General features: G+C 36.9%; 1 protein-coding gene across 2 annotated transcripts in view; it reads left to right on the top strand.

Annotated features, from left to right (window-relative positions):
- The window catches only part of LOC143283009 (lupus La protein-like), a 21347-nt gene extending 4414 nt beyond the window's left edge, over nucleotides 1–16933 (top strand). For both annotated transcript variants that reach the window (XM_076589006.1, XM_076588997.1), the window contains exons 2-13: nucleotides 1277–1369; nucleotides 2427–2496; nucleotides 2996–3102; nucleotides 5121–5222; nucleotides 6034–6245; nucleotides 8831–8908; nucleotides 9962–9995; nucleotides 10464–10604; nucleotides 12480–12597; nucleotides 13258–13388; nucleotides 14793–14811; nucleotides 15969–16933. In XM_076589006.1, the coding sequence (XP_076445121.1) occupies nucleotides 1307–1369; nucleotides 2427–2496; nucleotides 2996–3102; nucleotides 5121–5222; nucleotides 6034–6245; nucleotides 8831–8908; nucleotides 9962–9995; nucleotides 10464–10604; nucleotides 12480–12597; nucleotides 13258–13388; nucleotides 14793–14811; nucleotides 15969–16018 (1125 nt within the window). In that variant the 5' untranslated portion in view covers nucleotides 1277–1306 and the 3' untranslated portion in view covers nucleotides 16019–16933. The remainder of the gene's footprint in view (nucleotides 1–1276; nucleotides 1370–2426; nucleotides 2497–2995; nucleotides 3103–5120; nucleotides 5223–6033; nucleotides 6246–8830; nucleotides 8909–9961; nucleotides 9996–10463; nucleotides 10605–12479; nucleotides 12598–13257; nucleotides 13389–14792; nucleotides 14812–15968) is intronic.

The raw sequence follows: 16933 nt of genomic DNA, 5'->3' as shown, positions 1-16933 counted from the left end.
TATCAACTCCTTTCGTTCCCTCAATCACCCCAAACAGGGTTTTGAAATCCTATTTTCAATTTTGATCATGACGCTTATTGAGTAAATAACGCAAAACTGAAACAAGTGAAGTCTAAGCTTACTTCCGAGAAACTCAGATAATTATTTCCTGAACTACCGTGGAAAATGAATTCACGAGACATGAAGCTGTAGTTTGAGCAGGATTTTAGGTATTTTGGTTAGTTTTTAAAGAAACACTGCCGCTTTTATTTTTATCTGCTTGTATTTACAGTAAATGTTATTCAATTATTGGTTGCTGGAAGAAATGGAAGGTGGCTGATGTAAGATAAAGTAGGATAAGCGAAATACAAGTTCTTCAACTGTACAAGAAAAGAGCACACACAAAAAAGAGTCCAGTTAGCTTGACTTGCATATAACTAAGTAGAAGTTTTTCAGTCTTTCATCAGTTTATCAAAAATAAATCTTCATTGGTATCTATTGGTTCTCTTATTCTTGATACATGATTGATATGAAAGAAAGTTTCGTTACTCAGAAATGGAATTTTGAAGTTATTTATTTCAGTGGAAATAAATCATCTGCCTTAGCAAAACTGATACAGGAAAGTTTTGGATTGAATAGACTGAGAGTGAACAGGTTCACAGATGCATAAATGTTTCCTAGAATCGGTGCTTGCCCATGGTAATGCAATAGCTTGTCATGAGTTGGAGGGAGCTCAAGCCATTGTCCTGGTTGAGGCAGGCCTCGTCTTGATTTTGACTTCTTTCACCTTCATCTCCCAGAAATGGGTCTCTTTGCACAGCACCAGTGTGCCAGCCAAGTCAATGCTGTGGTTCTGCAATGCATCCTGCAAGATGCATATACAATGCAGAGTCACACGAAGGTTGATGTTCCTTGAAATTTTTGTCCGCATGCACATGAAACACAATCACTTCTAGTTTGATGTTCTGGAAACGTTTGTCCAATGGTCTCTAACTTGACAAACATTTAAAGAAATATCAAACCAGAAATGACTGTTATATGTCCATCATGTGTCACAGAATCACAGCATTGATAAATCCTCTAAGTTGTTAACCATTTCTTAAATTCTTTAAAAAATAAATAAATAAATAAATGTAGTTATGACCCCAAGCTGCAGTCAAATGGACAACCTATTATAGTTTTAGTATTATCTCGATTCAGGTTTTAGCCCTCTCTTTGTTACACAAAATGGTGGATGTTGTGATGCATCAACAAGAAAACTGCTGTAACAAAATGTCATTAATCTTTATATTTGCAGCAATTGCTGTCACTGACTAAACCGTAAAACATGGCACAAGAAAACGGAGATGCACCTAGTGAACTGGAGAAGAAAATCATACGACAGGTTGAGGTAAGCTTTAGTCAGTAATGTAAATTGAAAGTTTGATTTTGAAATCTTAAAAACTAAGATTTCCTCAGTGTTTGCTTGTGTGTGGTGATTATTGTGTTACCTAATTAATCCAGAGATGCCAACTGGTACGAGTTCACCGTATTTTGTTACGTTGATTTGCAGTTTGTTCTGACATTACACCAACATCAGAATTGTTCCAACAAGTTCATTTTCAACTATAAAGTATGGTCACACGCTGTCCTGTCATGACATTACCCAGAATGCATCAGGTCATTGACTGACACTTGCTCCAGTATGCTTCTCTTAGGTGACCTCTTGAGGAAGTATAAACAGAGCACCAATAAGAGACTGTACAGTGGAAAGCAGACCTAATGTAACAGTTACAAACAGCCTCCTTTAGCAGTTACACCATTTTGCTGGTAAGCCCAAGTGTTTGTATGCCTTGTAGATAAAATGTTTGTTTGCTCTTGTGGCTCAGTCAAGTGTTCCTATCAAATTCAAAATGTTCCTACCAAATTTCCTGATTGTTCCTACAAACACTTGACAGCGGTTGGCATCTCTTTTATTATAGTGTTAATCTGAAAATTATTATCGCTATTGCAAAGCAAGTTTTTTTTTCCCCATTTTTGGCAAATTTTCTTTTTCCAGACAAGTTAGAGAAAGTTGCATCAACCAGGCTTGATTTTCTGGTCAAGGTTTTTTTGTGTTTTATTGTTGTTATTGTTGTTGTTGTTTTTTTTTTAATGAATTCTGTTATTAATTGATATAAAAAGCTTGAAAATGAATAGGGAAAGTAGCAGGATATTTTTCCCCATTGTTGAGGTTTTTTTTGTTTGTTTTTTTTAAAGAATGAGACAGACCTGGTTTGTTTGGGTTTGTTGTTTTTTTTGTCCCCTCTGATGGGGATGAAGACTTAATACTGAAATCCGGCAGTGCCTTTTCAGAAATTTGTTTTAGTGATGTTTTGCAAAAGAAAAATATATGATAATGTGTGCACTAGAATTGAGGAAGTATTTAGTTTTGATTGTTATTTCTGAAGTCTGTTGTTTTGTTTCAGTATTACTTTGGCGACATAAATCTGCCAAGGGACAAGTTTTTGCAGGAGCAGACCCGAGCAGACAATGGATGTATCCTTTCTGTTCCACTTATACTATAGTTACAAAAACTGATATTGTTATAATCAGAAAATGTTACTTGGCTTTGTTCATTAAATGTGGGCCTGTTGAATGAAAAGGCCCTATCATACTATTACTAAGCCTATGAACAGATCTTGAATATCTTTTGTCATTATAAATGAGTTGCGCTGCACTGTCGCCACATTCTCTCCCTGGGGAGAGCAGCCTATGAAATAAAATACTTCAGTACAATGCAATGCAATGCAATACAACACAAATTACAAATACGAAACACTGTTCGTATGCATGCACAGTAGTACTCAAAGACTGTACCAAACATTCTTAGTCCACTGTATGGTTAGCCTCTGCAGACATTAAAATGTACTCTCTTTTAAATGTTAGAAGAAATTAAACGATTATGTATTGCATAGCCAGAGCAAAGGGATCATTGAACAGTTTTTAATTGATATCAGATTTTACCATCACAGTTTTTCCTTAATACAGATTTCAGGGGTGACCATGGATGTGATGTTGAAATTTAATCGGTTGAAATCCATCTCTGACGACAAAGAGGTCATCTGTAAAGCACTGAAAAAATCATCATCTGGTCTCATGGAGGTTTGTTATTAGAATGAAAATGTTATGTTTTTGTCATTTATGAGTTTCAGTTTCAGTAGCTCAAGGAGGCGTCACTGCGTTCGGACAAATCCATATACGCTACACCACATCTGCCAAGCAGATGCCTGACTGTCATTTATGAATGTAGTCCTATGGTAAAGAATCCAGTTTTGGTGGTTTTATGTTTTGTATTTTGTCATGTCACCATATATAAGGAGAGGCAATATTACCAGATAGTATTTTAAATTCTGTAAACAGTTTATGTAAATTCCGGATGCTTGTCGTTGGTTACCACAGGAATTTATGGAGCTACTATTATCTAAATTTCTATTAAAAAAAATTTACGAGTTCTGTTTCAACATTTTAATGCCTTTGTTGACTCGCATGTGTAAACAAAATCAGTCTATTTTTTAAACTGGTGTTCAGTTGTCTGTGTGTGTGTCTGTATATAAGCCTGTTTCTGTCCGTGGTAAACTTGAACATAGCCATTTTCTCTGGAAATACTATGTCTGCCAATACCAGATTTGGATTAAAGATAGTTGAAAAAAAATCTTCACAGTCATACCAGTGACAGGTTGTAAGTCTTCCTGTTTAACTTTAGGCAGTATTTGATACTGATACTGATAATAAGTATTTACATAGCACTGAATCATGTGCAGAGACAAATCAAAGTGCTTTCACACTAGTCAGTCACATGCATGCATAACTCTAGACTGAAAAAACTGAAAAACAACAAAGGGGCAGGGAAGGAAGGCTATCTTGGGAAGAGGTGGGTTTTAAGACCAGACTTGAAAGAGCTGGGTGTGGAGACCTGACAAAGTGAAGGGGAAGAGCTCATTCCGAATGCAAGGTCCAGAGACCGAAAAAGAGTGGCGGACAACAGTGGAGTGTTTGAATCTGGGTGTGCGTAGTTGGAGTGAATTCAGATTTCCGGATCATTAATGGTTTATTTTGTTTCCCGAGTCTTGAAGGCCTTGCCTCTCTTGTTTATATGCTTGTTTGGTTTTTCTTTCTTTCTATTTTTTCTGTATCTTCCTTCTCTGTTTAATTTTTGAATTAAAAAGAATAATTTCTCTTACTGGAGTTGATATCATAGATTCAGTGGAATAGCTTGTACATCAAGCACAGCCAAGTTATACAATTTTATGGGGTCATGTTGCATGGTTACGATTGTCAGAACATGGATCGTTTGTTGTTAATATTCAATGTCTGGTCTGTGATACAGGAACGCTACACTTGGCTTTTGTTTAAAGTTGTGAGAAATGATGAAATATTTTTTTCCGCATTTGGATTTTCTTAAGATTGCTCTGTACCAGATGAAATCTTGAGCGTTTAAATGAGTCAGTTTCTCAAGACGTCACTGCATTCGGATAAATCGATGTACACTGCACCAAATCTTCTAGGCAGATGCTTGACAGCAGCATAACCCAATGCACTAGTCAGACCTTTTGAGTTGAGTGCATGCATATATTATTTGTGTACCTATGAGAGTGGATTTTTCGTCTACAGAATTTTGCTAAAGGACAACACTCTTATTTGTCATGGATTTTTAGGGGAGTTGTTGATGTAATTTGTTAGTTTTTGTGTATATTTCTGCTTGTTATTGAGACACTCTAAATATGATATACTTCTGGTCTGGCTAACTTTCTCACCTTTTCGGGTGGGGTGTTTTTTTTTTTTTTTTTTTTTTCTGATGTTGCTTCACTTCTTTTGTATGGTAATATTAGGTTTTTTCATTACTAATATTAGTGATAAATGCAGACACACAAACACACAGACTGACAGTCAGCATTCTATTGTCAGTGCCATTGAAAATTATGTCTTGACTTCTAGATATTGCACTAGTTAAATTGTTGCCACTGAAAAACATGTGGGTAGGATATTTTTTTTATTTTTGTCCTTTTTTTTTTGGTTTTGATCAAAGTCATGTTTGTGTTTCATTTGAAGAGGTTGTGTTGTTTTGTCAATATTGTCTTCTACATGCCTGTAAAGATGTGGTTTGATTCTTCCCATGGCAGGTGAATGAGGACTTGACGAAGATCAGGCGCTGTCCAGAAAAACCACTGCCAGACAACACAAAGGAGAGGAGAGAAGAACTCTCTGCAAGATCTGTGTATGTTGTAAGTATATGATTTTTATGTATTCTCTTTTCAAATTTGGTTGCTTTTTTTTTTTGCTGTCTTTTCAAAGTTGCTGGGGTTCTTTTTTTTGCTTGTTAGTTTTCTTTTCAAAGTTGCTTGGGGTTTTTTGCTCTCTTTTCAAAGTTGCTTTTTTGGGGGGTTCTCTTCAAAGTTGGTTGTTGTTTTTTGTTTGTTTTTTTTGTTGTTGTTTTTCGCCATCAGTCTTTCCTACTAGAGAATAGGAAACAGTTTCCAGTTTGCTTTTTGAAACCCAGTTATGCCATGAAATCTGGCATACAAAAGATCTGCTAGCTGATCATTCACAGGTATTTTGCGATCAAAGGGAAGTAATTTGATTGAAATAAAATATATTTTGAGGTGGTTTTGTTGTAATAATATTTGGAGCAAAAATTTCCAAGTACTGTTCAGATTAATGAAAGCTTTTCATCAACTCTCAAGTAAAATTTAATTGCAATGCCTGTGTGAATAAAAAAGAAAATGGAAGTAAAGAATTATCATAAATGCAAGTTCGGGGATAATTGAGTATGTAGAAATACATTTACTGAAAACTGCTGTGTGAGTGCACACCCTCTCTTTCCACGAATTTCACCCTTACGTTGGGGATGGGCATTTACTGGATACTTTACATTTTTGGGGGGCCCTATTCCATTACTTAGTTTCACCATGTGGTACTGACTGAGTGCTACTTTTTGCATGAGAAGTCTCTTGTTATACTTTAGATTTTGTGATATAATCTTTTCTTCCTTCACATATGACACTGTTTTTCTGGGGTTTTTTAATGTGTTGACAGAAAGGATTTCCAGAAGACAGCACACTTGATGGGCTGATGGACTACTTTGAGCAGTATGGCAAGATTGACACCATACTTATGCGTCGCCACAAACCCACCAAAGAATTCAAGGGCAGTGTCTTTGTCACTTTCAACAACACCGAGGATGAAGACAAATTTTTGGCCATGGAAGGGCTGAAGTACAATGAAACTGAATTAATAAAAATGAAAAAGTAAGTCTGTAAATGATGATACTGGCATAGCATACTGTTTTGCAGATCCTCTTCTTTCTTTTCATTCATTTTTCATTACTGCTTAGAAGTTCTGAGTTTTTCCTTTAAAATTTTCTATCGAATACACAAGTAGTCTGAAGTAGAATGGGTAATGGCAACAGATGTGATTAATTGATAAGAATTATTCACCAGAGCCTCTTTAGAAATTATACCAATCAGTTCTTCAAGATAAAACGATGTGTTGTACTCACGGCAGTGGTAGTTAAAAAGTAAAACAGAAAAAGGCCGCATGGAAACCATTTTTTGAAAGACAGCTGGTGAGTTACATTTGATTGCGAGACTTTTATCATTTAGTGCAATGCAACAGTCTTGGTGTAAATGCTTCAGCATAAAAACTGAACTTGTGTCATGTTATTGTTGGCAAGTCAGAAGTTTTGTAGGAAGGGAGGTAATTCTTTTTTTTTCCAACCTGTTTGTCTGCAGCAGGTTCTTCACAAAATTGTCAGTGGAAATGCATGATTGAGATTTTTTTTTCTCTTGTTTTATTCAGTAGCTCTTAGGTATTCCTACACATCTTGCTTCATAATGCAACCTATAATCTAATTATTCTAAGACAATCAATTATATGTTTCCATATATGTAAGACATAAGGGCAAAACACTTAACCCTGTTCGGTGCCTGTGGCCCAGTAGTACACCAGAGCTTGATGAAAAAGAAATTCACCACCCAACAGATACCACGCGTTCACCCGCCTGCTCCCCACTCCCACCCCACCCCACACCCCCCTTCTCCCCCACTGCTTGTGAAACTGATCGACAACCCCTCTCCTAACCCCCCTTCCCTTTCCATCTATACACATAGAATGACGGTGCCTGTGCTGGCAACTGATTCATGTTCACTGTCACTTTACTCCAAGCCTGCCACAAACACAGACTGAACAGTCTTTGTATCATGAAGTGGCATGTGACTGTTACAATCATCCAAATCTACACCAGAATCATCACCCTCACCACAGCTCAGGCGTTCTTTCCCACTGTCCGTATCTTTCAGTATTCCCAGATCCACTTCTAAGGCTGTAAACCTTTGAAAAATTATCCGAGATCAAATCTTTGCGCAACACCATTTTGACCAACCATGTCTGTGAGTGACTTCCAAATTTCCTACTGCATATGAGCCATACAGTTCAGACAGTAAAAGTCCAAACCTTCAAGCATTCTAGAAAACCATTCCATTCCATTCCATTCATTCTCATGCCCGGGATGGGCGTAGAGGAGACATGAGGGACGATTGCGTAGTCAGACGATGCCATCCGGGAGTAACAAAGTTGGTAATTTCCCTTCAACTATCCACCGTGAATTGCTGAACTGGACGTGATAGATAATTCTGTGTGCATATAACATTGCAACAAAAGGGACATAAATCGAATGTTCCAAGGCAGGCAACAGGTTAAAACTTTATGGGTTTTTTTTGTTAATGTTTTATGAATGAACAGTTAGATTCTAAATGCATGACATTTCTAAGACTGGTAGCCAAAATTGCACCTACATGGTGAATGTATACTGACACTTGATGCTGATTGCCTTTAGCAGAGAAGTGCTGTGTGGCAAGTGAAATCTGCATTTTCAGATAACACTGCTGTCAGATTTTGAAAGTCAAGTATCACTGTGGTTTGTCTTGTAAGGCCAACCTTATGTTGGCTAAGATAAGCTGGTACAGGTAGTGAAAGAAAATTGAAGGATTTTATCGGCCAGTACATGTCAATTTTGTTCTTTCTTTTTTTCTTTTTTTTTTGGGGGGGGGGGGTAGGGGGGGGGGTTGGTTGGTTGGTTTGTTTGTTTGTTTTTATCCTCCAGTTCACATTGGCAACTTGCTCCCTGTGTAAAAACAGATCCTTCAATGATACTTCCTTTTTTTTGTTCAGCTCCATCCATCTGGAACTCGTGATGTTTGCTAGTCTCTCTCATTTCAATATTTTATTACTTGTCTGAAAACACATCTTTTTGAAAACACCTATGCATAGACCTTCCATACCTTTCTAATGAGATTCATTTAAAAATCATGCGAACTCTGTGTGTGTGTGTCACTGTGTAATTAATGTAATACACATTATGTATATTATTTGAATACATTATGCTTTTGTGTTAAACCAGTATGTTTTCTCCTTTTTGTAAGTAATTGCGTGCGTGTGTATGTGATTAATGTTTATTATTATTATTATTCAAACTTCATGTTCCCATGATAACTCACATGATTAAACACACACAGACAGTTACTCTTTTGCTTGCAGTTACATACACATATGCAAGCACTCATTCTATACACAAGCATGCATGAGAATACAGTTTAATAGGTCATTAAAAGGGGTTTTACATTCTTTGATTCTGTCTGGATAATTTTACCAGATGAACTTGCTGCTGCTAAAGAATGTTTTCATTTGCAAGTAGACAAATTTGCCTTAATAGTTTCAGTTGTTACTCCTTTACTGTCCAAAGGAAGAGTGAATATTGGTTATAGTGGATGTGCAAAATTCAGGAAAATGTTGATACTTTTCTGATGTCCATTTGTGTGTGTATGTTCTGTTTCAGGGAAGACTATTTCCAGAAGAAAACCGATGAGGAAAAACAAAGGAAGAAGAATGCTGCTGGTTCTGACAAAGATCAGAAGTAAGTGAATACTTTGGTTTGAAGAATTAATTGTCATGAGTATTTTTATAATTTGTGTAAATATGTAGAAAAAATATGTTGTTTTGACCCCTTACTCATTGGCATAACAGCTGTTTACCTTGTCATTGTCTGCATACTGGACTATTGAAATGATGTGTTTATCAGTTTGCCTTGCTGCAGGTTAATTGCATGCATCATGAAATAATTTGCTTGCGTAACATGAAACACTAATATTAGTTGAAAAACTATGGGGACACTGATTGTTTGTTTGTTTTTTGGTTGTGGGGGGGGGGGGGGGGGTGTTGTTGTTATTGGTTTTGTGTGTCTGTGTGAATTTTTTCCATCTTTCTTTGGTAGAGTATGCTCATATCTGCTGATTCCTTTTTTGTTTTGTTTTTTGTTTGTGAAGGTGTGGTTTGGTTTTTTTGTTGGTTCACCATCAGCCTGTCATTGAAGAAGTAAAAGATTGCCATATATATATATATATATATATATATAGGATAGATGATACAGGCTATGTCTGAGCAGAGTTAAACACATTTTATGGGGGAAGTGAGCATTGTTCTTTTGAATTTATTCATCGCTATATGTCCTGTCCCTTTGACAGATAAAAAGATTTGGCTTTTGTTATTTTACCACTGTCGTTACATGCAAAGGGAGGTAAATGATTCACAGAGAATCTGAAGATAACTGGTTTTGCGTGATAGTAGCAAGTTTTTTTTCAAAGAAAAAAGGACAGTTGATACATCCTTAAGATGTATTTTAAATTTGAATGCAATACCAATGATGTGGCAGTTTCGGGTGAGAGGGGAAGGTAAGAGAATAAAATATAAAAAATTAAAAAAAAATTTTAAATTTTTTTTTTAAACTGTCATGGAAATTCCAAGATTGCTTTTCTGGAATTAGAATTAGTCATTTTACACAATTTAGCCAGTGCATCCAGTTTCACCTATGAGAATATTAATGTTAACAGATTATCACAGTGTGTTTTGATTGTGTCATTTTGCCATTCTAATCCAGGACTTACTGACAATGCAGTTTTCTTTTTTCCAGAAAAGCTGAAGTACGAAAAGAAGAGGAGGACAAGGTAAGCTCCTTTATCATATCTTAAGTAATCAAATGCAGCATTTAAATGACATTTCATTAATCATTATATCATCCAGTATGAAATGTTTATATATTTAGCTGTCAAGTTATACCCAAGTCTGTATTATTTATTCGCTCTGAAACTGGGTAGTCGATGTTATACCACAGTGAATACAATTGTATTTAAAGATAAAAATGGTTGATTTCATTATTAAAAAACATGCACATGCACCTCCCAACCTCCTTCCAAAATATACATTATGCATGCTCAGAAACGCTATCACACACACACACACACACACACACACACACATACATACACACACACACACAGTCATAATCCCTTCATGGAGAAGAAAATAAAATGTTGTGGTCTACACACACACACACACACACACACACACATACTCACTCACACACACAGTCATAATCTCTTCATGAAAATACAATGTTGTCTTGGTTGATGCAGAAGGTGGAGGATCAGATGACAAAAGGAGCGGTGATGTTTGTGAAAGGACTTCCCAAGGACACGTCTGTAGAAGACATCAAAACTTTCTTCAATGACTTCGCCCAGGTCGCTTGGGTGGAGTTTGCCTCAGGAGATGAAAAGGTCTGCTGCTTCTGTGTGTGTGTGTCTCTCTCTCACATTTTTTTCTTTCCTTTTTTTTTTTAATCTCTCTCTCTCTCTCTCTCTCTCTCTCTCTCTCTCTCTCTCATGTTATGATGTTCTATCACTAAATTTTTAGCTGAGTGGGAACTGTAAATCTTTTGTACTGGGATAAAGTTTGGAGAAGGTTTTATTTTTGTTGTTGTTGGGGTTTTTTGTTGTTTTTTTTTTTACGTTGTTGTACTGAAATAAAGATGATATTTAAGAAAGCAATTGCCTTTTTTTTTTTTGCTGCCTTTTTTTTAAAAAAATGCCTTTGACTTGTATGTGAATGTGTTATCACAGTTTACGACATGCATTCTGTTTATAGTGTGACAGACTCCAGATAGCAGTGTGATGAGAGGATGAGGAAAGGGTGGGTGTTGAGGGGACTTACAGTTAGGCAGTAGCCGCTTTCTCCTTTTTGTATGAAGTTTTGTGCTTGTTGGAATGACCTGAGTGCACCTTAGGTTCTGAGCTATTATTGTCAAAATTTTTTAAAAATCTTTCTTCTTTCTTTTTTTTTTTTTTTTAACATAACGGACATCTTCTCACTTAGCACCAAATCACATAATGACCCAGTGCTTTGTTTTTTTTTGTTGTTTTTTTGTGTATGTGTGCTTTCTTAAAAACAAGATGAAGATCTTTATAAATGTATTCTCATTATTCTATTTTGTGGATTTTTCAAAGGAAATCAAACAGTTTAAGGGAAACCACTCATGCACTTGTCTGAAACAAGTGTGTGTTACTTCCTGTTAAAAATTGTGGATTATTTATGGTTTTCTTTGAATATATTGAAGAAATAGAATGGGTCGATTTTCTTCTCTTTTTTTTTACCTCTCTTTTACTGAATCTTGATTATTACTTCACCTGAAAAAAAAGGCTCCAGTAAAAGTTTGGTTGTTTGAAATTGTATTAACACACTACACTCCAGGTACTAGTTCACTCGTACCATGATTCCTTCCTGATTACAAGTATTCTCGTACCAACACATGATTCTGGTTTCATTTATTCATGCTTGATACAGTTGGCGTTCTAAACTGAACCATTTGCAGATTCTGGAAGCATGAAAATAAAGCTGTGTTTGATTGACTGCATTAAATCAACAATACTTCAATTTTTGCCATTCTAGCAAACCACCCCGTATTTTTAATGCAGTGGTCTCATCGTACTGGTCCAGGGAAGTCATAGCAGGCATGTAACTATGGGGTAGAACAACAGTTAATGAAATGTTTGTTTTGTTTTTTTTGTTGCGGGAGGGTTGTGGGGAGGGAGGGGGATGTGGGGGTGGGACTAGTTGATGGTGTTTTTTTGTGTGTGTGTGTTTTGTGGTAGCTGTTTGTTTGTTTATTATTTTATTTGAAAATTGTTTTGAATCACTTTGTTTGCTAATAATGTAATATGTGTCATGAAACTAGTTCATCACAGAGAATTAACTCCATCAATCAGTTAAAAAAATTGTCTCAGATATCAATGCTTTTTGGTTGGGGTTTTGGTTGCATTTTCACAATAAGGCTTTCTCCTCAGGGCGTAGTTTGCATGGCAAGACATACCATACTTTTGAACTTCAAACACCTCACCTTTTCTGGATCATTCATACATCTTATTCTCAGGTTTGGTTTACACAAGTGATCTTAGCAATGCCAGATCTGCTTAGCATTAAAATTTTGTCTAACTTGACCTAAAATTATGGAATAAGCGTACACTTAAGAAAATGGTAAACAAAATGTGCTGCTAAGATTCCTTATGCAACATAGCGGTAAAGACTTTCTGTCATGTGTGTGGTGTCACAAGGAAGCACATGAAGCAGGTTGTGCTGATGGTTGTGTGTTGTTTCAGGCCTTGCTGCGCTTCAATGAGGCAGAGGCCCAGGCTGCACTGGACAAGGCCAAGGCAGCGGGGGATGACGGGAAAGTCATAATGAAGGACTGTGAGCTGGAACTGAGGGTTCTGGAAGGTAGGGGATCCGTGATGTCCTTTTGTCCCATCTTGTCTCTCTCTTTCTTTCAGTTTCTCTCTATCTCTCTCTCTATCTCTCACACACACACTCACACTCACACTCGCACATACATAAACAAGCACACTCACATTATGCCATGTGAGTTAATTGATATGCCAAAACTTAATTTTGAGAAATGTACTCTCTTTCACTCGTCTGTCTCTCATAATTCTGTAGGAGAGAATTGGTGTGTCAGAATGCAGTTTTGAGAAGTGAACTCTCTCTCACACCATCCCTCTCTTACAATGCTGTAGGAGAGAACTGGTGTGTCAGAATGTAGTTTTGAGAAGTGAACTCTCTCTCAGGCCATCCATATAAATTATAATGCTGTAGGAGAGAATTGGTGTGTCAGAATGTAGTTTTCAGAAGTGAACTCTCTCTCTCTCTATCTCTCTCTCTCTCTCTCTCTCTCTCTCTCTCTCTCTCTCTCTCTTAATGCCATGAGATAATTTATAAATATGTAAGAAGTTATTTTTCAGAAGTGTATATTTTTCCCATTCAGCAGACTGAAGTATTCATTGCATATGGTTGATGGCTGGGTCCAAGTGAACTGATAACAAGTTAGTGTACTATATCATCACCCAGTTTTCTGTACCCACTCCTGATGTCTGTTTGAAGGGGAAGAGGAGAAAGAGTACTGGCGCAAGATGTTCCGGGACATTGCAGACCGCAAACTGAACAGAAAGAAACAAGGAAGCAAAGGTTATCAAAACAGAAAGAGGAAGTTTGGTGGCCGTCCCAACAAGCATGTAAGTACATCATGTTGTGTCCATGGCGGTCCTGCCTAGTACTACAATTCATTAGTAGTTTCTACGATTCAAGCTCCCAGATTACAGCACTACAGCCAAGTAAAGAAAAACTACAGTTTTGCCGACTGCAAAACCTAACACACACTCACACACACACACACACACACACTTGCACGCACGCACACACACACACACAAGAAATGCATTCATCACTGAAGAATTTGTCACCGAAGATAAACTTTCGTAGCATTTGACATCAATGCTTTTTTTAGTGTATTGCTGTGATTATGTCAGTCGATGATGTGGTTGCACTTCATGACTGCACTTAGTGTACATTATTTAGATCAGGGTTCTATAGCTCACATTCCGGAGATTCTCCCGCTTTACCTGAATTTAGTATTATGTTTTGTTAAACGCGTGTGTGGCCTCTGTCATTTGGACATCAGTACATTTCACTGTCACTATTGTTTTTGATCGAACACATACACACGCACACAATGCTGGTCCTGCATTATAATGTGTTGACTGGAATATTTCATATTGACTTGCTTTTAATTTTTGTTTGTTTTTTGTTGTTTTGTGGTTGATGATGTACCTGTTGTGTTTTAGAACAAACAAAAAGCTAGAGGGAGTTTAAAAAATAATAATAGAGCCAAAAGCAGTTGAAATGTATTGTCTCTTTGATGACTAGACATTGCTTCATGTAGTTAGAGGTGCACATCTTCACAGTTTCCAGTTGGAAAAGTTCAGTTTTGTCCACCCCAAGATCCGGATTTTCTTTGATTTATTTTCTGCATTGTTTATCAAAATATGGAAATTAGAATTGTCAGATTCAGTTCCATTTGACAGCGGTTAAAGACAGTGTACACATAATTTTTCTTCCACAAGCAAAAGAAAAATTATCATTATTGACCAACAGACCAACGGCACACACAATGCAGTGTGATGCAGGATCAGACAGTCCTCTTGCCCTACAACTTGAACTTAAGTTTGTTTTCTACATTAAGAAACACACATAGTCATGCACACATGTGTTGTCAGAATGAGAATTTTTTGTTGTTTTTGTGAAGCCTATTTGACAGATCTGGGATGTGTTTGTAAACAGTGTGGCAAACTTAAAGTGCAAAAGTCTCCAGAAGAACAGATGCTTTGTTATCCACCACTCGGTATTAGCGAAGAATTTGTTTGTCATTGGAGGCTTTTCAAACATGAAGTTATTTGCACAACAGATCCAATGTGAATAGGGCATGAAATGGGTAAGCATATTATTCATTATTTAGGAATAAACAGTTTGTGGTAAATTTTGTATCAGGAATCTGTGCAGTTTGATTGATACCTTTAGGTTTCTTTAGACATGGTCTCATATTTACAGAGTCTTAACCTTGTATTTTTTTCTGTTTACAGGGTAACAGAGATGATGATGGTAAGTCTCTTTTTTTTTATTTTCTTATTTTCTCTCTCTTCATGCGATTGCACATCTCGAGGATGTGGGCCTGTTTTTCCCTTGTGTTTCCAAGTACCCAAATAGGGTTTCTCGGATTAAAAATTATTTTGAATCTTTTGAACCTTTGAACCTTCTCTCTTACCCTCTCTTTCGTCCCCTCTATCTCTTTCTTTGTTTCTGTTTCCCTCTCTCTTGGTTTCTTTTGCTCTCTCTCTCTCTCTCTCTCTCTCTCTCTCTCTTTGTCTTCCCCCTTTCTCTGTATATATTTCTGCAGTATTACATCCATAAACACATAAGGATGTGTGCACTAGTTTCACTTATGGAAGAAGACATCTTATGAACAAGAAGAATTCACTCCCTTGATCTTCCTGGTTGTGGGATGGTAGTGAAGTGGGTGTGTGACCATGAAAGTTACGGATGAAGTCCATTGTCACCTGTTTTCTCTTTGTGATGTGAATAATTTAAATTGATGGAAGTATGTTATCATAAAGCATGTATGTGTGTTAGTTGTATAAGTAAAAAAAAATAATTGTTGCAAGTAATCATTACTTGATTCTGACTAAACTGAGGTTACAGAAGTGATTTTTCTGCGCTTTCCCATCTTTGTGGCTGCCTTCACCTCTACACCCCATCATGCTTTCTACGATCAGCTTCGGATCCACTCTATTTATGCATACCCAGATTCAAACACTCCACTGTTGGATGCTGTTCTTTCTCTGTCTCTGGACCTTGCATTTGGAATGAACTTCCTCTTTCACTTTGTCAGGTGTCTGCACTCAGCTCTTTCAAGTCTGGCCTTAAAACCCACCTCTTCACAAGATAGCCTCGTTCCCCTGCCTCTTCCTTGTCTTCAGTTTCTTCAGTTTTAGAGTTATGCATGTGTATGAATGACTGGTATGAAAGCACTTAAATTTGTCTCTGCACAAGATTCAGCACTATATAATACTGTTATTATTATGATTATTATTATATTCTCCTCGGCGTACAGTATAGCAAGATGTGTTAGTGGTCAAAACCTCAAGAGTAAAAGACAATTTTTGGAACATGTACCTGTAGTGCACTACATGCTTGACAACCTTTTCAAGTTGCTGGATGTCACTTTGTAAACCCGAGTTATGGAAGTCTTCTTCTTTCAGATGAATCTCCCAAGAAAAAAGCAAAGACAGCTGAGGAGGATAGAGAATGAACGGCTGCAGCTGCTGAGGGACTTTCTGATGTAGGGGACGCACAGTGCTTGCATGGATTTGGTGGGAAATGATATGCCATCAGTGTCCTGCAACCACCCTCTTTCACACTGCTGCTTCAGGCAGAGGACTGATTCATTGAACGGCAGTTCATCGTTCAACCTGGCTTTTAGGCTGTAAAAATGTTTGTTATGATCAGTTTGTAAGTGTGGATAATAAAACATCCAAGCAACCATTAGAATTCACAGCTTCCTTTTTTTTTTTTTTTTTCTTCTTTTTTTTTTCTTCTTTTTTTAATTAAAAAAAAATGAAATGTATCAGTCATGTTAAAAGTAAGCATGTGTGCGCTTATGTTTGAATCACATTGAGTTTTGTGTGTATGTGGGTGTGTTTTGGTGTAAGTGGTTTGTGTGTGCATTTTTTTCCACAACTTGCTTCTTCTGTCCTTGATTATCTCTGTAATCATGTGTTGACCACCTCCCTTTTTAATTGTAGTTAGAGGATGTTTCTTAGTAATATATCCATCAAATAGATATTTTTTTCTGCTATCTGGCAAAGTAGTTTTCACATGCTCCTTTCTTTGTATGAATTGCACTTGAAAACTCAACCCCCACTTTCTGTGATTGGTACTAAGGTAGTGGTTTGGTTGATTTATCTTTCTGTAAGTATGCATCATTTAGTTTATGTAGTAAGAAAGGTAAGAGATCAAACCAAGCAATTTGTTAGTATTGAGATTGTAATAGATAGGTTGACAATTGAGTACTTCGCCTTCTTGAGACTGAATGCTATTATATGTAGATGTGATAAGCGACAGCCATCAGTTTTCTGTTTTAATCTGGGGGGGGGGATCTTTCCTCATTTTGTTTTGTTTTTTCCTGCAAGTTGTAATACAGCGAGAGTGAACCTGTGTGACTGTA

This window comes from Babylonia areolata, chromosome 1, assembly GCF_041734735.1.
Source record: "Babylonia areolata isolate BAREFJ2019XMU chromosome 1, ASM4173473v1, whole genome shotgun sequence".
NCBI classification, from domain to species: Eukaryota; Metazoa; Mollusca; class Gastropoda; order Neogastropoda; family Buccinidae; genus Babylonia; species Babylonia areolata.
Note: the sequence above shows the minus strand (reverse complement) of the source record. Positions and strands in the feature narration are given on the sequence as shown.